General features: G+C 37.7%; 2 protein-coding genes across 6 annotated transcripts; both read right to left on the bottom strand.

The window, feature by feature from the left end:
- Nucleotides 1–1064: 1064 nt before the first annotated feature.
- atf7ip2 (activating transcription factor 7 interacting protein 2) lies at nucleotides 1065–9128 on the bottom strand. 4 transcript variants are annotated; one of them, XM_088008235.1, is made up of 15 exons: nucleotides 9013–9128; nucleotides 8058–8460; nucleotides 6728–6800; nucleotides 6383–6514; nucleotides 6095–6163; nucleotides 5940–5977; nucleotides 5789–5829; nucleotides 5644–5699; nucleotides 4809–4854; nucleotides 4544–4617; nucleotides 4381–4426; nucleotides 3761–3819; nucleotides 2580–2738; nucleotides 2293–2480; nucleotides 1065–2159 (listed from the first exon to the last, which is right to left on the bottom strand). In XM_088008235.1, exons 2-15 carry the CDS (start codon nucleotides 8270–8272, stop codon nucleotides 1949–1951), a joined length of 1407 nt encoding a protein of 468 aa, XP_087864361.1. In that variant the 5' UTR covers nucleotides 8273–8460; nucleotides 9013–9128; the 3' UTR covers nucleotides 1065–1948. The 4 variants fall into 4 exon arrangements, with proteins under 4 accessions (XP_087864361.1, XP_087864360.1, XP_014827582.2 ...); XM_088008234.1 differs by having other exon boundaries at nucleotides 2580–2741; nucleotides 9013–9126; XM_014972096.2 differs by having other exon boundaries at nucleotides 2580–2741; nucleotides 8058–8294; nucleotides 9013–9126.
- A 369-nt stretch (nucleotides 9129–9497) lies between these two features.
- On the bottom strand, nucleotides 9498–23629 carry emp2 (epithelial membrane protein 2). Of its 2 annotated transcripts, XM_088008237.1 has the most exons (6): nucleotides 23309–23629; nucleotides 20391–20523; nucleotides 12016–12312; nucleotides 11814–11922; nucleotides 11587–11727; nucleotides 9498–11137 (listed from the first exon to the last, which is right to left on the bottom strand). In XM_088008237.1, the coding sequence occupies exons 3-6, from the start codon at nucleotides 12091–12093 to the stop codon at nucleotides 10968–10970; spliced, it is 498 nt and encodes a 165-aa protein (XP_087864363.1). In that variant the 5' UTR covers nucleotides 12094–12312; nucleotides 20391–20523; nucleotides 23309–23629; the 3' UTR covers nucleotides 9498–10967. The 2 variants fall into 2 exon arrangements, with proteins under 2 accessions (XP_087864363.1, XP_014827584.2); XM_014972098.2 differs by lacking the exon at nucleotides 20391–20523.
- Nucleotides 23630–24363: the final 734 nt, after the last annotated feature.

Below are 24363 nucleotides of genomic sequence, written 5' to 3'. Positions count from 1 at the left end.
TAAGGATGTTTGTATGAACTGAAATCTGAGCGAGATACATGATCATGTACTTCCTTGTATTCAAAGGAGCTCTATTCATTTTTGCCATGGATGTTTACAGCAAACACAGAGCTGCTACTAGTCAAGCTGCTAGCTGGAGATCTCGTCTCTCCCTCATATATCAAAATAAGAAGAATTTAATCAAACGGGTACTGTTTTATTGTTTTGATTTTTATTCAATAAAAAAAAATTTCACACTAAGGGTCACTTATCCACCTATCGTTGAAGTCCAGTTTGATTTTTATTTACGTAAAGAACAGACAGTGAACCACAAGCATCAGGCCCAACACTTTCTTTTTCTTCATCATTGCTCACTCAATGAGCAATGTAATAGTTTGCTGATACAAACTATTGCATAATAACTTTGCCTTCCTCGTACGACAAACTGTCGAAAGCCTGGCTAGTATTTATTGGAAACCACTTGGAAAGTATAAGAGAAAATACATAGAGTATGTACATCAGACTGTATTAATTCAATTTGAAAAGAAAGAAAGCAAACCTTTCATTTAATACCCAATCATGCTTTTTTTTTGTTTTGTCTAGGTCTGCGACATTAAATCCAAATAAAATACATTGAAGTATTTAAAAATATTGAAATGTGTGGATGTAATGTGAAAGATGTGAAAAAGATCTGCATGAACTCTGGATGCTATAGGTGTTTATCTACAAAGTCTGTAAACAGATTTTTGGGTTAACAGGTAAAAACTACTCTGGTCAACAGCCAAATCATTGTCTGGGGTTTTTCCAACCGTTTTAGGGTGATTTTGATGAGCGGAATCTAAAAATCACATTGGTTTTGCTCAATCAGGTCAACTTTCTGAACTAAGCTGACGAGGGATATCCCTGCTGCTGAGCATTCAAGGCGTTCGAAGAAATGGACGTCAATGCCCTGAATTTTGCACAGTGAAAACATTTTTACACGTGCTTACCCTTATCAATGTTTATTATTCAATTTACAGAAATTCAAGCTTGTATCATTTAATTAATACACTCTGTTACAAAACATTTTTGTTTCTCCTAAAACCTTTTTTTTTTTTTCTTTTGGATGATATTTGTTTAATGGAAATGAACGAATAATGTCACAAAAAATGTCATCGGTTTAGTCAGAAGATCGGATTTCTCTAAATCAAATTTGAATAAAAAGCTGACCTGACTGAGAAAAACTGATATTATTTTTGGATTCAGGGGTAGATGAAGCTCCAAACTCAAACACGAGCAAACAAAGCAGAGGCTGTTTCTAACACGACGACATTTGTGTAGAAAACCGAAATGCAAATGTTCCAACTGGTTAAAAACAAGGAAACGGATCTCATTTGGTTCACCAAGTAGAACAGGTTGACCTTTTAAACACACAGGAAGGCACCCGCTGATGTTGGGCTACAAATTACATCTAGCATTTATAAGATAAAAAAAAGCCAGTAAATTATCCAGGTAAAATGTAACAAAGATTTTATTCAACAAAATTTAAGCTAAAATATGTTAAATTGTTTTGACTTTACAATAGAAAAAAAATGTAGTAGCTGATGAAAAGTAAGTAACATTTAAAAGTCAACTTTATTTGCAAATAAACAAAATCCAACATTTTCTTAAAATCTTGCTTGCCTGCTTTTAAAGATAAGATGGCATCATTACTTCTGCTCCTGGCATCTAAACACAAAGGTGAACTAAGAATATTTACATCTTGGCACTTATTTTACCAACTGGAACCTGACTGTAAAACTTTTAAGAGACATCTTTCTAAAGCTGACCTGCTTCTTAACTCACTTTACGGGCATTTGAGTGCATGCTGTTTTACTTACAAATAGTTCTGCCTGCGTAAGAACAACAATAAAATGCATTCTGAACAATCGAAGCAATAATCGAAAGCTTTTAGGTTTCCAAGTCGTTCCTGCCTGCATCCTCTTCCGAATTAGTCCGGCAGGATCGCCGTGACAACTTTGCTATAGGGTCCGTAGCGACCAAATATGTCTTTGCCCACCACAGCAGCACACAGCTTGTGCCCACGCTTGAACTTATTGATCAGAGCGCACATGGGCAGAGACTTGGCCTGCAGTTTGTCATAAGTATCCCACTTGAGGAAGACGCCGCTCCCTTTAAAGGTCTCCATCGCCAGCAGGATGCTGCAGCAGGGCAGGGAGAGAGAGAGAGAGAGAGGAAACGTGTGGCATTAAACTCTTCTCCTTCACAATATTTTAATAACAGCCTTCCTCGCAACAGGGTTTTTTTTTTTTTTTTTCCAGTGCTGTCTCTTACGTGTAGCTTTCCATCGGTGGCAAACTGGGGTCTTCGTCCTCTACGTTCCAGAGGACGGAGACTCGAGTCGGGTTCCTGATGAAGGCCAGGTTTACGTCTACTCTCGGAGGCATCTTGTACGAAGCCGCTTCCATCTTCAGGACGGCCGGGAAGGGGGTGTTGGGAAGAGGCGGATAGACGAACATGTCCTATTGGGGAAGGATGGGGAGGAGGGGAGGGGGGTCAAAGAGATGTAATGAGATTTGCAAAACGTTCTTTGTCTTCCATCTGTGGAGCGTCTGAAATACCTCCTTCGTCGACTCCATTCCTTCCAAATCATTGAGTGCAGGACTGCTGCTGTGGCCAGGAGAGGAAGCTTCTGTTTTTAACCGCTTAGCCATGGGCTCATCAAAGAAGTCTTGACTCTCGTTGCGGGAATCTGCTGCCTCTGTTTTTATACTGGCAATCTTCTGAATTTGACAAACCAAATGGAAGAAATTAAATAAAATAAAACAAAATCTTATGGAAAATGTGTGGTTGATTTGTCAGTTGCATTAACATTTACAGTGTCAGCAAGATCCTTACAATTCCTGTGTTACTTAAGTATTAAAGTGATACTGACACAAACATGTTCAGTTTTTTTTTGTTTGTTTTTTTTAAACAGAACCATAAAAGATTTAAATTTATTTCCTGCTTTTCACCCACATGGGCAGAATTATGCATACACAGTGGTATAAAAACAGATCTACTGATTTACATGTTACCACCCTTTGCATATCCACAGATAAGCTTACAGCAAAATTTTCGTTGAACATGTGGCGACTCTTCCTGGAGGTTTCATCCAAGATCTAAACATAGTCCACATGTTTTAACAGGGCTTTCAGGAGGGCGTTCTCACAGCTCAACGCCTCGCTGCTTCTCCTATTCCACAACCAGTTTTGATGTGTTTTAGGTCTCTATGCTGGAACACCAACTGTGCCCAGGTTTTCGTTATTTGATCCAAAATCATTCAGTGAAAGCAAATCGTTCAGGATGTTGCAAAACTGACCAAGAAATATGGCCCGCTTCAAAATTGACATTTTCAAACTCGTGGAAATTGAAACAGTCCACATGGGCGAGCATCATTATCTGTTTTAATGTCAAAAAGCGCCCACAAAGATTAAGCTGTTTATTTTACATCACGTTCATTGAATTTTCACCCTGTAGGAACTTAGGAAGGGTTTCAAGCTAAGGACTGCGAGTTCTTCCACGTTCAAACTACTTTTTTGTTTTTTTCCATTTACTTGCACTCACTTGTTTTGCAAAATCACTGAAGTGGATCATCATTGCATCCAGAGAAACAAACAGGGTGACGTGAGAACAATAGCAATGGGTGATGAAATCTGATCTTCTTTCAATTTTATGATTAAAAAAAAAAAGTTTAATTATTAAATAAAAAAATGCTTATAAAGAAAGTAAATGTTAACAAGCAAGCAGACTCCAATCCTACCTTATGCTCTTTAGAGTCACAGGGACTAAGACACGGTGGCGGCGGCTTCTCGCATAAATCTGCTCCGTCACAGAAAAACACGGAGAAACATCAGGAGGGAATAACAACAAACAGCTTGGTTTCTATTCAGATGATTCAATTGAATCTAATCAATTGGAAAACTTTTACACACCACACTTTCCAGTTTTTTATTTGAAAAACAAAAGCTTTGGATTGTGTAATTTTCCTTCAAATTCACAACTGTATGCCACTTTGTGTGCGTCTCATTAAATTCAAATGAGACGTATTTATGTTTATGGCTTAAAGTGACAACATATGAAAAAGGGGGTGTGAATGTTTTTGAAAGCAACTGTGTGTACATGACTCAGGATAGGAGGATCTACTGTGTGCCTGTTGTTTGGTATTTGTTTTACACTGTATTCCAGCTAATCCGATACAAATACAAAAGATGCTGGTGTAAAAGAAAAATGGATAAACTGTAAATGTTGGGACTTGTTGTGATTTATCAAATCAGTGTCATGGAGAGTGTGTGTGGATTTGTGTGAGAATCACATGACATGTATAGGCAGTCATAAAAACGGATTTATCTGGTGCAGTCAAATATCTGCAGAGCAACTTACCTTCATTACTTGACCACTGATTTTTTTGTCCACATACTTTTCTTTCCTATGAAGGAAAATATGTCAGTATATTCATGCTGTACTTAAAAGGAAGTTGTTTCGGCTTCTGCATAGTTAGCCACACTATGATCAGTATGTTTAAACAAACAAAATATAATTTTACCGTAGCAACAGGAGAACACCGAGGCGTCAGAACGGGAGGAGGGTCCTCTAAATTCGCCAAGGCAGTGGTCAACGCTTTGCACAAATCAGAAGAGGCAGGACACAAAATTAAAAGATTAGAATTAGTAAATAGAATATTATGTTTGTAGATATTTTTGAATAGTTAAAAAAATGCACGTAGGCCATATTTTCTTCTAAAAACTAAATACCAAAAATCTATTTTCACCTTAAAGACTGAAATATTTGCTGCTGTGACATGAACTTACTCTCATTGTCGGCACGAAAATTCTTCAGTGCGTTTCTTGTTGTCTCCTGAACAAAACAAACCAATGAAAAGCTGCTTTGTTATGAGTCAAACAGCAATTATTTGACAAAATGATATCTGGCTATTTGCTGCTTGCACTGTCAAAAAAAAAAAAACCCGTCTCTAATTTACGGGAATTTACATCTATAATTTTACCATCTAAAATCAGTAAAATTCTGGCAACCACAGTTGCTGGTATTGTATTTTTTTTTTTTTTTACAGTGTGTAATAAAACTAATTTTAACATCAAATTATAACAATTTGAGTAAGGAGAGAAATTAAGTTTTACAGCAAATATTACTGTTAGTGTGTTTTTATTATCTATTGAGAAAAATGTGTATATTCATTTTATGAAAAGAAAAAGTCACAATATAATCAAATATGTGTTTTATGAAACAGTTTGTTCCTCCTGAGACTGTCAGTAAATGCTGTGTGTGTGTTTCAAAATATGAATTCACTTAATGCTGTTTAGCAGTAAAGTAGCATCACTTAATGTAATAGTGTGGCCTGTTGGATAATGTACATGGTTCACTCTGAAGATGTTCTCCACTTTGTTAGGATTCAAATGATTAAACTGGTTGATTTATGGCTAAAAAGACAAAATACTAAAACCTTTTACACCAACAATTTTATTGCCATTGCAATAAAAAACAATATATTTTAATTCTACCCCAATGTGCAGGTTTTGCAAAGCAAATCTGAGCTGATACACTGATCCTTCTTGGAAACTGTGCATTAGATCGTTCAAAACTAAACCGACTGATTTACTAGTAAGGGATAAATTGCTCTAAACTTACCATCATTTTGAGAAGCTCCCCACTTTCCGCTTCACGGTTTGTTCTCATTGTGTCTGCTGTGGTTACAAGGAAACAAGCAAGCGAAATAAAAACAAATGCAATGTCAATCTGGATACCAGAGCAATTTTGCCGAATGAGCTCTTACTCTGCGACGCCGCTTCCAAAGGGTCACGCTGTGGGCCTTTCCTACAAAGTTCACAGCAAACCTCATTATTTCCACCTTTATTCAATGAAAACAAGTCGCACACAAAATTCAGGGTCTTTACTGACGAAGCACTAAATGAGCTGAAACGCACCCGAGGACGTCAGCGTCGCCAGCGGAGGACGGAGAACTCTGCAAGGATGTTGAAAATTAAGATTCAAATTTGGGATATATTGGCGTCATTGTTAAAGTATTAATATTAAGATAGACGTTACCCATAAACAGAGGAGACTATGAGATTGTACCAACCTGCTTCTGAATACTTGCTAAGTAGGAGAGAGCCACCTCCGCTCTCCTCGCTATGGCATCGATTCGACTCTGATGAAGACAGAAAAAAAGCGTTCAGTAAAAACAGCTTCTTGTTTTTGCTCTTTTGCAAATGTCTTGTTTACTTTAAGCACCCTCCGATACACTTTATCATATTCAAGCCATGACAGGTCCACCGTCTTGCTTCACAACTGGTTAAGAGTTTTTTTTTCCTGGCATGCTGTACTTTGTTTATGCCACGCATGTTCCCTGTTCTTGTGTTCCCCCCACCTCTAGTTTCTGAATGGACGTTTCGAAGCTGTCTTCATCATTTGAGTCTTGAATGCGTTGTATCATACTCTCAATCTGCCTTTCCTTATTTGCCACAGCTTTATGGGCCTCCTGCTCAATGAGAGCTTGCACCTGTAGAAACACAGAATGCCATGAAGGATACAAATTCATTGCATTTGCATTTGGACATTTTCAAATATCTTGCACATGCAATGTCTAGAGATATGTCCAAAGGATTCAATTCCACTTCATAGTTTTAAAAAGCTTTGGCTTAAGCTTTTTTTATTATCAACTGCACTGTTAAATTAATATTAACCTCCTCAGAAATATCAGGTATTTTCTTACTTCTGATTGGGAGATCATTAGCCTCATATCGCCGGCTTCACCAGGTCCAGACACAGGAGGAAATGTCTCTGTTCTTCTCAAGGAAACAAAAAGTAAAGAGAAACAATTAGAGATTAGCTAAGTTTGCCTTTATCTGTATTTACCAACAAAAACTGCAAAGCAAGAAGTATTGCATCACAGTGGAGCAAACCCCTCAGCACTATATGCAACACCACTGTGAGAGAAAGTCAAATGCCAGAAAGCAAGATACAACATTGGAGAACTGACAAACAGTAGAGAAATTATGAACAGGTTGATTAAAAAAAAAAAATGTTTCCAAATCCTTTTTCAGACTGCCGTGCAACATAAAAAGTTGAATTTGTCTGTCTTTCACTTAGACATGGCATTCCCCAAGGATCCCTCCCTAGTCCCATCTTATTGTCTAATGTTGCACTTGAGGTCTGTTCTTAAAAAAACATTAAAATTTTTAACTACAGATTTGGTTCTCAACCCATTTAATCTCACCGGCAACAATTGTTGCCAAACAAAATTTTTTCTAACTTCCAGAAGCTCTAAAATAATTGTTTTGACTTTTGGCAACTGATTGAAGTTTTAAAATAAAATAATAGAGTGTCTACTCTAAGCAATATCAATTCCATGTATCTGGTGTGAAAGGTCACATGACCTTTCACACCAGATGCACACCAGGTAAAGACCTCTTTACTTCCCACCTGTAACGCTGGAGGTAAATGTCAGTCACAAACCTGAACAAGAAGTCAGTAAAATACATTAATAAACAAATATATATAAAATATTTTGAGCATATGTTCTTTCAAGTGTCTTCTACTGATACATAAAGAAAATTGTGTCTTTTCATTCATCTTTTAGTCATAAGAAGAGTGAATGTAAGCATGCCAACAATTGTTGACAATAACCTAAGACACAAAGCATCACATCAGCAGCAAAGCTACACCCCACTCAGAAATACACTAATAAAGCTCTCGTGACCAAGACTGACCCAAACATCTCCTCTATGAGAAGAGGTTTAACAATTCCCAGGAAGCCATTACTTTGGTAAGTGGAGAGAAAAAGCTCTTATAAAGGAGCAATACCACTTTTTGGGGGGTACTCGCACATTGTGCATGTGAGTACATTTCCCATGCAAGCAGAGCAGTACAGTCAAAGCTCTCTTTATGGCCCAGAAATGGAGATGTGCAGACATCAACAGAGACAAAGAAAGCAAAAGAGACAAACTCTGTGAAAGTGCAAGCCAGAAAGGTATGTATGCACATGTATACAAGACAGTTTTGTCTTGCGCTTCAGCTAAGACAGCTTTAAACACGGAACTTACTCATGAAGAAGATGCAAGGCCAACTGTGCGTCAGACCTGAATCCATGCGAATCTTTGAGGTCGCGCCATCTTTGAAAGGCTACGCCAATGTTTATTCGGCGTAAGTTGTTCGACTGCTTTTTGGAGAAATGTTTCATTCTCTTACGCTTAGCTGACAGACCAGCATGTTCGCTAGAGCAAGTGAAAGCTGGACTTTGATTTGGTGTGGATGACATGCTGGGTTAAGTCTCTGGTGTACTGTGGAAACAGAAGCTCATAACATCAGGCACAAAGCGTGGAGGGGCGTCTCAGTAAAGTAGTACATCTCCGGAGAGAACATGGAAACTCCATGCAGAAAGACCCCCAGGCCGGGATTTGAACCCAGGACTGTCTTGCTGAAAGGCAACAGTGCCGCTATGCAGCCCTGTGTGATTCAATTCAAAAAGTGAAATTAATTTATAATCATAAAACTGATGTATATCTCAGACGTTTTGAGTTCTTGTTTTGTTGTTGTTCTGATGACTACATGATTCGCCATGAAAATATTTTAAATCTTGCATCAAGGAGCAGCATCAACGAAAATGGCAGGTTTTAAGATTCAATAAGACAGACAATATTAGTTAGGCAGCACACGGGCACACAATTTTCTGAAGCATTTTTGCGAGCTGGAGAAGGAACGTTCCAGAACAACGCCGTCTTAGAAATATAGCGTAGTTTCACTTCAATGTAAACCTTTCAGACTCTTAATATGGGTAAAATAATGATGCTTCAAGCTTGTACGTGTTAGATGATGATGGCACAAAATAACGGTTTTAACTGGCAACGGCTGATGTGTTTTTCCTTGTATTCGTACATTTACGGTACGGTGGGGAAGATGTTTTTAGAAAAGTACGATAGCTGCAAAGTTGCTCTTTCTACCTTAAGTACAGGTATTTAAAAAATTAATAGTTAAATAGTTTACTAACAGTAACAATACCTCAACACCTCAGATCGTCGTCTCTTTGGTTTTTTTCCGGGTTTTCTTCTTCTTCTAGCAGCTAGCAAATCAACAGCACAGTGTGGACGCCACCTACTGGACTGGAGTATGCACCGATGAGATGCCAAAAGACCCTTTTTCCTCAGTTCAGCTAAACGAAACGTGTTCAGATTTTTAAGTAAAGAGAAACATACAATTTTGCAAGGCTACGAAAGAATAATTTTCTTTATGACAAGAAAAATAAATACAAAAAATATTACTGGTAATCAAGTGTCATTCTCTAGATGAAATCCAATGGATTCTACAAAATCCAGTAGCTCAGACGGCTTCCCTGAATCTAAGCTACTGACATAAACATCTGAAAAACATATAAACCAGTGTTTTTTCCCCTTTTCTGAAATTTTTTTAGTAGTTGTAGTAGTAGTAGTAGTAGTAGACAGGAAAGCAGAGAACAAGAAAAAAAAAATACAGAAACATATCAATGCTTAAGATGAATTAATATTAACATTTATTAAAATTTATATTCAAAAGATGAAAGGACAAATATCTGTATCCTTAAAAACAATGTTGCAGTTCCCAAACTGTCCACTGGGTGTCAGTAAAGTTTTATGTGATACATAAAAACACAACATGATGTCCAATAGATGATGGAGATGTTGCAACTGAGGTCAAAAACAACCACATGAAAAACAAGCCAGAATAAAAACAGCAAACAGTGCTCTGCAGCACTACACATCCACAGGAAACAGAAAAAGAAAACTCTATACACTGACAATCGTGTTTAACATAAGCTCTTAAAAAGTTAAATATAACAATATGAAATGCTCAAGCAACGTAAGTTAGTACTTCAAAAAAGCTTTTTCTGGTGAAAGAAATTGTGTATTTCTATAGAGGTTCTAATAAGAGACAATTCATGACAAAACCAGGTCAAATTTGGTTCCAGTAAGACATCTGATTAAGGTTTATGATTTTTAGATGAAAAAAAAAATTTTGTTCAGTGTTGAGATTTGCTGTAATTTTAACAAACCTGTAGAAATGAAACAAAATGAATTCACATTCTTGCTCTACAACATAATGTTCCATCCATTTTCAAGTATCAGCTAGAGACAGCAGAGCATAATCATTTTCATGTCCATTCTCCCAGGCCTGTTTATTTTAGTCTTTCCTAGATTATGTGGTCTAAACTCTATTACAAATTAGCACAATGAATTTCAAATAGCTTTCTTTAAATGTTCAAACATAAACATGAAGCCCAAGACTGATACACATATTGGTTAATATGCATAAATGAAATATATTGTTCTGAAAGGGAAATAGCTTGACCAGACAAATGTTTCTTCAATCTTCAGTATTTTAAAAATACAAGATAAGCAGTGGTTTATAACAATAAATAGCTTCTCAGAGAAGCTATGACAAAAGTCAGTAACAAAGAAAATCTTCATTCATATTTCAAGTTTGTCTGTTTTGTTCAATTTTAATCCCAAATAACACACTACATCACTGCTTCCTCTTTCTTTAAGAAATCACAAATTAGCTTAAAAAGGATACAAACCAAGCGTCAAAATCCTACAATGTGACACTTTCGCTATGACTTCACTATACTTCTTTTATGCTTTGAGTAATATATCTTATTTATTTCTACTGCTAAAACGTAACCTGAATTAAACATACACTTCAAATATGTACACAAAAATGTTGCAGTTTACTGAAAATACGGGCCCTTTGGTAAACCCTTTCGTCACAGTCAAAGGAATTTTTACACTTTTCTTGTGAAAATTGATGGAATTGGTTGGCAAAAAAATAAAAAATTAAGAAGACAATGTGTTAGCAAAAGAGATTTAAGTTCCAGATGTAAATACTAAAAACCTGATGGAGAGAAAATGTGAAAATGCCCCTTTGTTGTTATGCATGAACATCCAAAAATCCTATCTATGTTGTTGCTTCCCCTGTCACATCTATTTACGTTTCCTGAGCACCAGGTACATGAAGCCGCTGATGAGAGTCATGGGAAAGCTAACCCATGCCACGATGTAAGAGGAACCGTAGGAGCCATCTTTGAGACTGCCTGCATGGAAGTTCTTGCTCTCGGCTGTGTAGATGGACACAGAGATCATCACACATAGAGCTGGAAGGAAGAGACAAAAAGTAAAATGTTACAAGTCAGCTAGCAGGGACTTCAGTGAATGTTCAAGTAAATCAAGTATGTAGTTTTGAAATGTTAAATGGTACCCACATTGTTTTTTTTTAAGTAACTAAGAACACATCATGTTACTTTTTTATTTAAGGTTAACAGCAAATGTCCCTTTTTTTCCAAAATTATTCTGTACATCTTAACATTTTTGCATAACTGCATGGGCATTGGTAAGGTATTCACAAACTATACATTTCACACAAGTGGATTCTATTCCATAAATTTAACACCAATATTCACTGACTGTACTAGATTTCATTTAGTGGCAAGAAGTGGATTTTGTTCCACCTCTGGTCTTATTTGGTAGCAACACCCAACCGTGGTAGCAGTTTGCAGTCGACAACATCACGTTGGCAAAGTGATAGCACGTGTGTCTTACGTACAGGCAAGCAACTGGATAGCAGCTGTGAAAATGAATCTCTCTCCCTGTTGGATGCTGAACAGCTGAAGCATGAAGACAAAGAAGCTGACGCAGCACAAAATGGTTGCCAGGATGATCGTAGCCTGAACTGCCTGTAGATAAACTGAGGGGGGGGAGAAAAAAAGTGAAAGTGAGCTTTAAATGAGCTCAAACATGTGTCAGGAACACAGAGTTGGTATTTCATATTACCAGCTTCGGTAGAGTGACTGTTCTCCACAATGTAGCAGGTGCTGTTACAGGTGTACCACAAGTCGGAATAGATTACTTCACGACCGGGAGGCGACACCACCCACCATGCCTTTATCAGGGAGGGATAGGTTGACAAGATTAAAAAGCACATCTTGAAACGCTGCGTGTGGAAGACATAGATAGATCATTGTTCTGTGCTTACATTGTGAATTGTAGCAACAAACAGCAAGATGGCTGAAGCCAGGTGGAAGAGGATGATGAAGGCTAAGATGATCAACATGACTCTCCTGTTAGTCTGACTCTCTAGTGCACTGTAGTGTCCGTCTCTCTTTGGTTTCCAGCTGGAAGGCCTGTGGGTTGTTTCAGGAGCTGGTTGGTTCTTCACTGGCTGGAAACTGTACGATGTACGTCGATGCTTCGGGTAGGGCTACTTCTGAATGCTTGTGCTTTAGGGCACACAGGCTGGGCTGCAGGATGAGGGTGAAGACTGGATCAAAATCTGTCAGAGGTGGAAAAAAAAGCCTGTAAAGATTCATTTCTGTAGTTATTTGAACTATAACTGTGAAATATAGATTCTCACTGTAGGCCACTCTCGCAAAAAAAAGTTCATGAGAAACTCCTGAAAGGAATTTAGATTTTTCTCACAAACAACACATAAGAATAAATTCAACCATTATGTCTTTTTATGTGTGCTAACTTTAAACTAAATGAGAGGTGAAGAAAGCAGCATTAATGTGCATAGCTTTCAACACATCTGGAGCCAATTCCCAACATTCAGCTTTTGCAAACATCTGAGAAAAACGCAGTGGTAATAAAACAAAAAGAAAAAAAGAAAATAATTGTCGTCTCAAAGTCTCCCCTTGAAATTACAGAGAAATGTTTGTGTTGTGTCTGCCTCTGAGCCTGTGTCTGAGATGCTGAGCTTGTTAGTATATACATCTGCAATGAGTGGGAGTGTTTATTTCAAGGCCTTAATTCAGACAATGAATTGTTGACAGAAGCAAAAACTCCAGATACACAATTCTGTACTACGGAGGACAACGGCATGAAATGTATACACAGAACAACTCTTCAGCTCAGTCAAATTGAATCTACAAATTGTATATGAAGTGCAGACAACGTGTTGTTTCAGATCACAGATTATTCTTCCGTTTGTTGCTTGAAGAGTCCCCAGGGTCTCTGTGTCATTACAACAAAAGTAAAAGACCGCAGTATTTGGCTACAGAAATCAGCATAACCCATATGTCATCAGTCATTTAGATATGAATTCTCTGCTTTTATTTCCTTTTAATCCATGCAAGAAGCTATAGCTGTCCTGAAGCTTAAACTATCTTATTATATTCTTACACTATATTATAGTACTGTAGCATTAATAGAACTTGTCACAGGGCAACCATTAAACTTAATATGTTTGTGAACCCTCCACACGTAACATAAAAGTTACATAATGTTTTTCTCACCTTTTCTGTGTCCCCTACATTGATGTGGTAAACTTTAAATAGGGATCCTTACAGCTTTCTTTCAGCAGTGGCTTTCTTCATGCCATTTTCAAATAGAAGGTTAGATTTGTGGAATGCGAAACTATTAGTTGTCCAGATTCGCCCAAAGGAGCTAGAGTTACCATTAGCCTCCTGGGTGCTTCTCTGATGAATGATCTTGCCAGTTTATTTTGACCGCTATGTCTTTCCATTTTCAGATGATGACTCGAACAGTGGTCAGTGAGATGTTTGAGGAGGCTAGTTGGACTGAATTTTATTTGGGGTAAAAGAGCAAATACAGAATGTTTTGATCTTATTTGTCAGAAACATTGAAAATTTTGTATATAATTTATTCTCCATTTATCAATCAATTTGTGTTATTCTATTACACTAAAAACTTGATGAAATACATCAAAGTTTGTGGTTGTTGTGTAATAAATCATGGAATGGCTCAAGGTGTATAAGTTTAAAGCCAGCACATGAGAAAAGCAGACAGTTGGCAGAAAGCGTGTGGTTATTTGACTGACCACACTTCTAAAATGTTATTGTTTGATTATATGAAGTGATCATATCAGGTGGATTCCTATTTCTATGATAGGAATAAAAACTCAATCCAAGTCAAACGTTCAGTCTTTATCCATGTCTGCTATCCTATTATGTTTTATAACATCTAAATCTGAAGTTATTAACTGAAAATCAAATTTGTTTTTAAACACGATGATCAATCTGAAATGAAACAATGTGAATTACAAGGGACAGAGAGTCTCTTTAAACAGACATTAATTGAACAGGCCTCTTGGCTCTTCCTTTATTCACGCCGGGCTCTCAACTTTCATCACAGCAGCTTATTTCATGCAGTAGCGACGCACAGACGACCTCATTCTGTTTTAGGACCAAGTTACGCCAATCAATTCAGAAACAATTTTAAAAGAAGAAGTTCCCTTGAAGAAAACAGTGAAGTCAGGAAATAAATTATTTGCAAGACATCTTTGGAGCAAGAAGAGATACATGCTTGTACTGAACATGTAAGCACCTGCAGTTTTTTGGTCTGAAATGTTGCTACTTATAGCAAGAAAATCGCTGAGTTGCCAACAGAGGTCTTACTATTATTAGCTGCACATGTGCAGACATGACCTGGTGGGTGGATCTGTCAGTCAACCCTCTCTGACAGCAGAGCAAAAGAGGACAGTAGTTGATTTTTACACCTTTGCCGAGGTGGATAAGATCAGTGGATAATATCATCTTCACATGTAAGTATCGGCAGATCTCCCAAAATTAAGAAAATCGTGGCCAATTGATCAGTGCATCCCTACTTGAAAGCTGTCTATCTATCTCTAGCTTTCAAGTGATACTGATCTGAACGCCTTTTAGAAGTCCAATGTTGAGCATTGACACAGGCCAAGTTGTACCAAGGATTTAAAAAGTTTTGGTTTCAAAACTCAAGCAGTGCTGTTCCTATAATTCCTAAGTAAGACGTCACAGAAAGAGTCAGAGTGACAGGAGCCGTCTCCAGCTATATGCCAAACAGAATAAAGCAATGTTGCGAGGCAAAAAGCTGGTCAGCGATCATAGGAAGGCTTTGATTGCTGTAATGCTAATTAGATCATCTTTTCCACAGATTACTGAGTAAAGTATTAACTAAATCTGATTATGGTCTGAACAATGTTGAGATTCACTGCATACACTGGTCATGAAGTGATTATGTAACCAAATGAGCGATCTGTCATTTACGCTGTACAACAAGCGACCAGGCAAGTGACCTTATAAATGAAGCTACTGAAAGGGGCTGAGCTCTGCAGAAGAGCTGTTTATGTTCATATCTATTGGGAGTAACATTTCATCCAGTGTTTCCTGTCCAGTGAGCATCCTCACTGGACACAAGTCAGTACATTCACTGACTTTGGTCACTTTTACAGCATTGCTTTAAGCTTATAGGTGGGTTAAAAACATTACATGGCTGTAGATTAAGAACATCATAAATATAACGATCACAACTGCTGTCTGTCTTCTGTGTACTGTGTCACACATCAAGCTCTATCAATGTGGCAATTATACCGGACAAGTTTACGCAATCTGACTTCAGAGACAGCCTCCCAATAACACTTTGAAGCTGTGGAGGCAGAGACCCAAACAAAATTAAAGGCACATGTGTGAAGCTCAGACACACACTCAAAAACACAGAGCCAGACAGTAGTGGAATTAGTCTCGTCTGCCAAAATGGAGCTACAATGAAAAACAAGCTCTCTCCACCAACAGGAAGCCAGCCGCCGTTTTTGTGTGCCAGTCGTGCATGTGGCTGTGGGATGTGGCGTGGAATAGGACCTCCCACTTTGAGTTGGGGGGGGGGGATCAAAAGCATTGGCAATGAGTGATGGGCTGTTTTATATGTGTGTTTTCATATGGGTATAATTCATGAATAAAAGGCTGCAAAGCTCTACATTTGTATTCACTTAATTATTTATCTAATTTCCTTTGTCTGGAGGCAGATGTTCATATTCTTCCATGAATAGCAAATATCCGTCCTTCTAATGTCCCCTAAACAATCAAAAAAGAGGAAAATGTTCAATTCTGGGGCAGGATAAAATGCATTGCACTTCGGCACAAAGCATGTAAAATCGTCTTTCTTTCCAGCATCTGCAAGTAAAAGGCAACAACTCCCAATTGGCAGCACAGGTATAAAAGCAATAGAAAATGCAACTGAGAGATAAGTTATAGTTTTGTCTTGAGCTTGCTTCACCCCGCCCTTTTCTAATGCTGCCTGGGGAACTGTCCTAATTCACAAACTACCGCTATGGGTATCACAAACTACCACCAGAAGCATTTGATCCTAATTTCCTTAAAAGCCTGATGACTACATCCACCATTGGCATCCAAGGCTTAACTAACCAGGAGAGAGAGGAGGAAAAAGAAGGAGGCAGGAAGAGAAGAAAACGATTTCCATTGGAGGGTAGGGAGAAGGGCGTTACGAGTGTAAACACACACACATTTTTGGTTTACCAAGAACCAAAATAAACAAACAAAAAAAGAAGGAGTTTTAGATGATTCAACAGCCAAACCAGCATGGAGTGGAGCGGACATCAAAGCCTGTCAATGACTTGGCGTGATTATGTAAATGTTAAGAATGTAAACTTTAAATGTCAAGTCCTATTTGTATGACACAAAAACAAATGTCTGACCTCCCATTTCCAAGTGTCACGGTGACGCTGAGCAATTTTTTTAAATATTTTTAATTCAAAATGAATCACTTTGGGCTGAAGTGTCTAACATTAATCCTGAATTGCCTCTGTCCTCCATGTTCTACATCACAGGTCTCCAACCCGTGTTAACAAGCCACTGGAGTGCAACTTTAAATGGATTCCTAATCCAATGCACTTGAATCTAATGATTGAAATACCTGGCCTGTTAATGAGCCATTCATTTGATTCTTGTGTGCTGATTTCTGCAAGCTAGTCTTTTCCCTGTAACATCATTTTTCAGGAGGCATGTGGGGGTAAGGGGGGGCAAAACACTGGGGGGTTATAAAAGTAGAATCAGAGCTTTTGATTTACCAGATCTAATCAACATGTAGCCTGTAAAGTTATGCAGCTGAAATAAGAAAGGGACAGACATAAATTAGTGCTTTATAATGGAGGTCACTTTAACTTGAGCACAATTTCTGAGCTAATTTTGTACTGGATGAGATAGCGTTCGCTGCATGTGATGTTTGGAAACTCCGACTTTTTGGAGCCAAATATAAAGAACCACAGAGACAGATAAACTTCAACCAACTGAACGCGCTAACACATACAACTGGAAGCAGGCACACATGCAGCCATTCCTCCTCTCCACTCAGCCTTATAATAGGAGGCTGGGGGACTCAGTATTTGAGTACAAGTTTGCGTGTGTGTGTGTGGGGGGGTGCGTGTGCGTGTGTGTGTGTGTGTGTGTGTGTGTCGGCTGATTCTCTTGCCTGGTGGAAAATGCTGACTTTTAAAGTCCTTTTTTTTACTCCTTTCATAAAACACAAAGCCACAGACTTAACTGGGCTGCTGAGTCTCACTCCCCTGTCTCTCTCAGTGTCCCACTCTTCCTGTCTCTGTCCTTCCTCTGTGTTTCTCTCACTCCTGCTATCTAAATGAGTGACTGAAGTATAAAAGACCAAAAATATACTTTTCTCTTTTAACTTGGAATTTAAAAATCTCCATCATGTCTGTTTTGCATATAGCCTTAAATACATTTAAGTTATTCTTTTGAATTATTTTGCTTTATTTTTAATGTTAGTGGAAGTCAACTTAACATTCAAGGTTTTTTCTAAAGGATAGTTGTATTACTTTAAGGATTATTAGTTAGCAATATATAATTTGGGAAGACTGGAAACTAAAAAAAAAAAAAATCCGAGTTGTTTAATCCAAACTCTTCCCAAACAACAGAGGTGAAAATTAACATCAAGGGAAATATAAATCTAATTTAGATTTTTGTAACTAAAAATTATATAACTTCATAAAATGCAGTTCAGCAGAGATACATTAGAGATTACTACTCTCCAACTAGGAAAAATAAATAAATTTATATGTGTAGGAAAAGAAAATAACTCATAAACAGTGAACCATTTAAAGGAGTAGTTAATTACTGAACTGTGATTACGATTTAAAAATGTCAGTCTCATTAAACACAACTAATTGGTTAACGTCTATCAATAGGGTAAATTATTTTGCTAAATAAGATTTGGCAGCATGCTTTATAGAAGGAAATGTGTTATAAAAATACATTTAATCTGAGCATTGCAATATATTAAAACTGAAACAATTAGGTTGGAAGTAATCACTTACAGATTCAATAATAATAATAATAATAATAATAATAATAATAATAATATTAATAATAATTAAAGAAAGAGTAAAGAAACGAACATGAGACTACTTGAAAGGAAAAGACCATTCATTCACTGGCTCAAGAATTGGTCACTCGTGTTTTTTGTTTTCTATTTTTAGCCTTTGCAGTTAAGGCGCGCTCATTAGATCTAAAAGTAGCATATTTAACAATTTCCTCGACAATAACTGCAGAATTGTTATTGCAAGTAGAAACGTAACAGTCTTCAGAGCTCTGAAGGCCATAACATACACAGCACCAGAGTTACAGTCAGCAACTACTACAACATCCAAGAGAGCAAGGCAGCGAGCTGCGACCACAAGAATGTGACGGTACGCTATAATCTGTGGGCTGCGCCGAACCACACTTTCTGTTAAACACAAGTTTCTGAGATAATTAAGCTGCTTTGTTATTTACCAGCTGGGCTGACTTTGTTATCTGCACTCACTGGGACTATAACTGAGCTGTCAAGTCTTGGGTAAAACTGATCAATCTCGGTTACTCCAAGTCGGCTCCCGCGCCTTCTTTTAGAAACAAGCATCTGCTCCATAGTGTTTCACCTTTAGGCCACACAGAGCTGATTCTAAACAATAGAATCCACTGGCAAAGCAAAGAAGGGTGCAATGGCTTTTATACAGCCGAGGTGGAAACATTATTAAAACTGAAAAATACTTCCAACAGTTTTTTTTCTTTCTCAGACATAGCCTGTGTAATTTTTCATCGTCATCAGTACATTTTTATAGCATCAGCAGCCATGGTGATTGACTGTTGGATAAAATACAAAAGGCACTTCCCATCTCCAACAAGCTAATACAGATAAGTTAGCTTGTCTGTATTAGCTAACTTGCACAAAAAAGTTAGCTAATACAGACAATGCTGTCTGTATTAGCTAACAAAAAAGTACACAAAAAAAGGAAGTACACGAAAAAGCTCGCAAGAAAGCATATACACACACAAAGCTGCAGAGTTATAGGTAAAAAGCGGTTTAATGCATGTAATTTCTAACACTTTTTTGTGGAATAGACCACAATAAGAGTAGAAGAGGCAAGTAAGTGCTTGAACCTTTTCCTCTAAAAAGAGGAAAAGGTTTTCTGAACTGCATGACAGATGGTAAAACACTTACTTTTCTCTGGACAAAGATTTAACAGTCCGTCCAGAGGATGTGACCACAGGATAGGCACAATTTCTAGACCAAATTTTCCGTAATATGTCAACTTGATTGTGCCATATTAAAAGACAAGCTTAGTTAAGTGAAGAACCTTCTTTCAATTTGTTTAGGAATTGCAGATTTCACAACTCCAGCTTCTAGCACATCAGTGCTTCAGATTTCTTCATACATGAAGTGTGATTACAAAAGTTTACTGTAAATGTATGAAGCCTAAATATCAAAATATTTTTCCAAATTCATTTTTATTTTTTACACATGTATCCAGACATAGAAGGTCATTATTTTCATACTTGCCTTGCCATACATATCCTGACTTCATTAGTACTATTAATGTAGAAAAAAAGAGTTTCCATATTTAATTTTATGAAATCTTCATAAGATGGTGAAGAGTGTTGTTCTCTCTTAGAATACTACTACTCAGTAGTTATTAGTCTTAGACGATTGAGATTACATATAAAATATGTGAAAACCTAAAAATGCTGGTAATGCCTCGAGATGTTTGATCTTTAAAGGTATTTTGCCACTTTCTAAGAAGTCTTAATGTGCAATACAGCGATGGAAAAAACGCTTTGGCTTTCCATTTATTTTCTTTTTCTGCACGTAGCCTCAGCTGCAACCTCACTCCACTCCTCGTTTATTTTCAGTAAGGACAACTGTTTTACTTCTTGACATTTAATGCTTAATGTTCTTACAATAAACAGTAAACAAGACGTTTAACCTTTAGGCTCCAGCTTCCAGACAGTACTGGACGAAGTTTAAAAAAATCGAGAAGTATCACAATTAATACTTCAACTGATGAAGTATTAATAGAGAATTTTTAAGAACCAAGCCAAACAAGATTGATTATTATTCTAAAGCTTTCTCCCCGTGTATTCATATTATTAACTATTTCTTATTACAAAATTAAGGGAATTTAATCAAAGATTTTTTTTTTTTTTTACTAATACGTTACAATGAAATGAGCTGTTTGTAAATAATAACAGTCAGTGGCAATTTTTGATATAAGCCTTACCGGCAGTTGCTCAGGGTGGCATTTCAAAGGGGATGTAGATGTAAATGTAAATGCACCGTATTTTATCCTACCTTATAGCCTCAGATAAGTTCCTGCGTTTTAATTGGTTGGAGGGCAACAGAAGGAGTCACTGGCCGAAGGCACCATGCATGCAAGAGCCACCACCACAAACAGCTAGCATGCAGCGACTGAACAGATGAACAGCTGATTAAGAGAAAATTACAGCCAGTGTTCTTTTTAAGTCATAAAACAACAGCCAGTGATATGTCATGCTTCTGTATATGAACGTAAATAAAACAGTTACTTGGCGTAGATCTGTAAATACTAGAGTAATGTAGCCGTTACAGTCTTGATGGCTGAAAAGGTGCCTAAAAAAACAATCCACACACATAAATACACACAACTGTTTTCCTCCTCTGCTTAGACCTCCCTCTGACATAGGAATTCCTTCAAGTCGATTGCCAACCAGACTTTTATGTGTCTGTGTCTTTTTCCCCTACATTCCTCATGTGACAGCCTTGAGTAATGACTTCCACATGGCATAGTGAGACAGAAAGAAGAACTCTACTTTCATCTCCATCTCCACCTGTTTATTATCCCCCCGTTGTCTGCCTTTGTTCTTCCCCTAAATGCTCTACACTTGTTCAGAGGCTATATGTCTGTCAGCCCAGGATTACAGCCTTCTACATACCTGGGTGTTTAGTATCCCATTTGTCAAATTCACACCTTTCTCTTATCAGATGCTCTCACATGCCAACACCTCCCATCACAATGGACGTCTTGGACAAAACAGTAGATTGGAGGAACATTAAAATGCCCTTTGAGAGTGAGAGTCTTGTTGAGAGCGATTATTCAGAGATGGAAGGAATATGCAATGTCTTATCTTATGAGCGAGGATGATAAAGGGACAGGTGAGAAATCTGTCCATAGCTACACAGGTGGAGCTTTAAATTATCTCACATAAGTTGGGATCACTAGGAGGACCAGTTAAAGTGCAATATACTGGACTCAAATTTTGAAGGTGTCTGGTTCAGAGGTTTAGAAGAAAAGAAAGTGCTTAAAAAAGAACTATGACCCACAGAATTAGGACTGAATACTTACTTAATTTGATAAGATGCAAATGTAATGAAACTGTTGGGTAAAGTGCTTTTTTCTGGATTTTGAGGTGATGTTCATTGGTTGCTTGAGTTATTCTTCCATCTAAGGAAAGTTTGAGGTGCTTCTTGTAGATGTAAGCCAACACTGTTCAGTGTCAGTGTGAAACTCACATCTGGAGTCAACAGGTCTAAATTGAGCAATCTTTCTTTCTGCATAAGTTGCTGAAGTCCACACTGAAATTTACAAAATATCTGCATGTGTTTGCAACTGAACTTTAAATTAAGCGGCACGTTAGGACAGTGAGCAATCAGAAGGTAAATGGTTTTGAATCAATCCAATTTTTAATCAACCCATTAGTTCACTTTAAAGTCTGCCAATGATATCCTAGAGAAAGTTAGACGTCATTCTAGTGTGACGGCAAATGTAAGGCACTATAAGTCTTGTGTTGGTCACAAGTAGTGATGTTTATCAGTCTCCAAGTCAATGGACCATGTGTGATATCATTACATCCTCCCTAACCATAAAGTTGATGTATGCCTCAGTGGAAAGGAGACACGAAGGACGTCCCACCCATCTTTTTTACCTGCAGCTCACTCCTCCGCTTGTGTGTAGTCTGTGATTAGCAGAATAGCATAAAGGAATGACTAAATTCAGTTGTTCATTTAAACTTTCTGTTTCAAAATCCTATTAACAATAAAGAAATATTATAAATAATGTCATCATAACAGTAACAAACAATACACTACTTTATGTTAACAGAAACAGAGGAAAAATTACTGTCTCACTGTCTCAAAAACGTGATTAGATTCGTTTTAACGTTTGTGTAAATCATGCTAAATTTAGTCAATGTTATTGTATGAGAATTTCAACTCGGTTTATGTCAACAACATGTAACATTAAGGCAACATTTAGCTTTACAGAGACTATCTTTACTGATCCAGGCTGTGTCTCAAATACATTTTATCCACAAGAGGGCGCCCTAAGTAACGGGAGACTGCGATAGTGATGGACTGCCACATACAAAGTGAAAGACGTGCACCGTTATGCATTGGGACACAGTGCAAAAACAACTCCATTATAGATGGGTCTTTTATATAACTTATGTATGCTAGTGGTAATTTCACAACTAGTCATGAGTAAGGCATTAATCACCGGAGTTAAACTTAACAAGCCCCTAAAATAATGAATTAAATAAAATCATATTTATTTTATTGTGCATCATCGTGCTTTTTTTAAGAGTTATTGTATCTTGATGTATTTTGCAGGTATTTTACTGTAGTTTATATTTGCTGATTGCGTTATTGATTATTTAAATTGTGGATACTTTGGACAAAACAATGTTTTAAATGTGTCACAAGAATAAACTTAGAAAACTTCGATAGAAATAAACTACTTTTGATTAAACTAATCTAAAAAATCGAAACGTCTGCCACTTTGAGTTGCTGAGGAACCTGCAAATTTCCTGCATCAACTTAAGAAAAAAAGAAAAAAAAAGCTTTCTCTTCCTTCCCAACGCACCAGACATTAATTCACTTTGGGCTACGTTTCCCTAAAAGACACACACACACACACACACACACACACACACGCACACACACACACACACACACACACACACTGACAACGCCCCTTTCATCTTGAGAGCCTCAGTTACGAGCTTAACAAAAATATCCGCGGGCGAAATGGACAGAAAGGGACTTTTCAAGAGTCCAAACATGACAATAAACCTTTACAAAATAGATGGATTACTAAGTTTAGAGCGCAAGTTTCTCTCAAAGAATTTGAAAAACTCAACTTTATATCTGAATAAACTGAGAATTGCACGCAAAACGTGCCCAATTTTGCTCAACATTTCAGTAAACCAAGCATAACCAATTTTAAGTTTACTCACCGAGTTTGGGACGTGGAGGAAGCAAATTTGGGTAAAGTTTCCAGAAAAAAAGGAAAGAGACGTGTTAGAGAAAGAAAACTGCCTCCAAAAGCTACACACAGCAGGAATCTTTACTCGAAGCCCACTCCTCAAAAACAGACCCCCAAAAAAGTCCAATAGGCTCGCGCTCTCTGACCCCGGCTGTCGCGAGCGCGTGTGGGAGGGCTTGAGACCTGAAGCAGGGTGTGGTCTCTGGTTGGATCTGGGCTCGGGAGCTGTGCGTGAGTGCGTAACGGCGGGATATGAGGACACACAATCCAATGATGGTTTAACTGAGCAGTAGTTCTGCTTTAACTGAGTGACTCTAGGAAATGAATTTGCGTGTGCGTGAATGTATTTGAGGTTTTTGTGGGAAAAGTGTTTCCTCACATGTGGAAGGAGAAAGGGCCGGGAGGGGAGGAAGAGAGACGTTCAGTTCGAGGCAGACAAGAGGAAATTAAAGAGATGAAAAGGGGATGGAAAGTCAGAAGCAGGGTATGAAGGTTCAGGAAGAGTGCAGGATCTGGGGAAGGAGGAAATGGAATATGATAGTAATCCTACACAGAGTGCCTTGCAGAAGGATTCATACCCTTGATGTTTTTTTTCGCGTTTTGCCACGTTACACCCAGGAAGCTATTATTTGACAGTGGATTTTATGATGTGGGTCACCACAAAGCAGTGCTCTTTTGTGAAGTGGATCAAAGAATATGCATGGTTTTAAGTTTTTTAAACTCTTTTTAAAACTAAATATGTTGTCATCAGCTTACCTGAATAGAACCACCTTCTGCTGCAGGTCGGGTCTACCTCAGGTCTTTTACAGATACAATCACAATTTTTTTTTACCCCAGTCTGCTTTGCAAAATACCTTGAGCTCAGTCAGATTGCATCCAGCTCTGAGGTCAAAACAGAGACTCAAAGCGTCTGAATCACCAAGAGATAAGAGAAGCGCAGTCATGATGGAGGATGCTTATTGAGGACAAATATATGGGTATTTGGGAAGGGGGCACATACTGACACAGAACCTGGGAGAAATAACA

The sequence above is a fragment of the Poecilia mexicana genome, unplaced genomic scaffold (genome assembly GCF_051168715.1).
Source record: "Poecilia mexicana isolate PSO_F unplaced genomic scaffold, ASM5116871v1 scaffold_8, whole genome shotgun sequence".
Lineage (NCBI taxonomy): Eukaryota > Metazoa > Chordata > Actinopteri > Cyprinodontiformes > Poeciliidae > Poecilia > Poecilia mexicana.
Note: the sequence above shows the minus strand (reverse complement) of the source record. Positions and strands in the feature narration are given on the sequence as shown.

What these genes read in the sequence shown, in the direction of transcription:
- emp2 (XM_088008237.1), bottom strand. Translation starts at nt 12,093, where the DNA reads ATGTTGATCATCTTAGCCTTCATCATCCTCTTCCACCTGGCTTCAGCC. An exon ending in TTGTTGCTACAATTCACAAT is followed by an intron (nt 11,923 to 12,015) that starts GTAAGCACAGAA and finishes TCCCTGATAAAG; the next exon opens with GCATGGTGGGTGGTGTCGCC. An exon ending in TGCTATCCAGTTGCTTGCCT is followed by an intron (nt 11,138 to 11,586) that starts GTACGTAAGACA and finishes TCTTCCTTCCAG; the next exon opens with CTCTATGTGTGATGATCTCT.
- atf7ip2 (XM_088008234.1), bottom strand. Translation starts at nt 8,272, where the DNA reads ATGTCATCCACACCAAATCAAAGTCCAGCTTTCACTTGCTCTAGCGAA. An exon ending in GGTGTTCTCCTGTTGCTACG is followed by an intron (nt 4,427 to 4,543) that starts GTAAAATTATAT and finishes TTTCCTTCATAG; the next exon opens with GAAAGAAAAGTATGTGGACA. An exon ending in GAATGGAGTCGACGAAGGAG is followed by an intron (nt 2,481 to 2,579) that starts GTATTTCAGACG and finishes CTTCCCCAATAG; the next exon opens with GACATGTTCGTCTATCCGCC.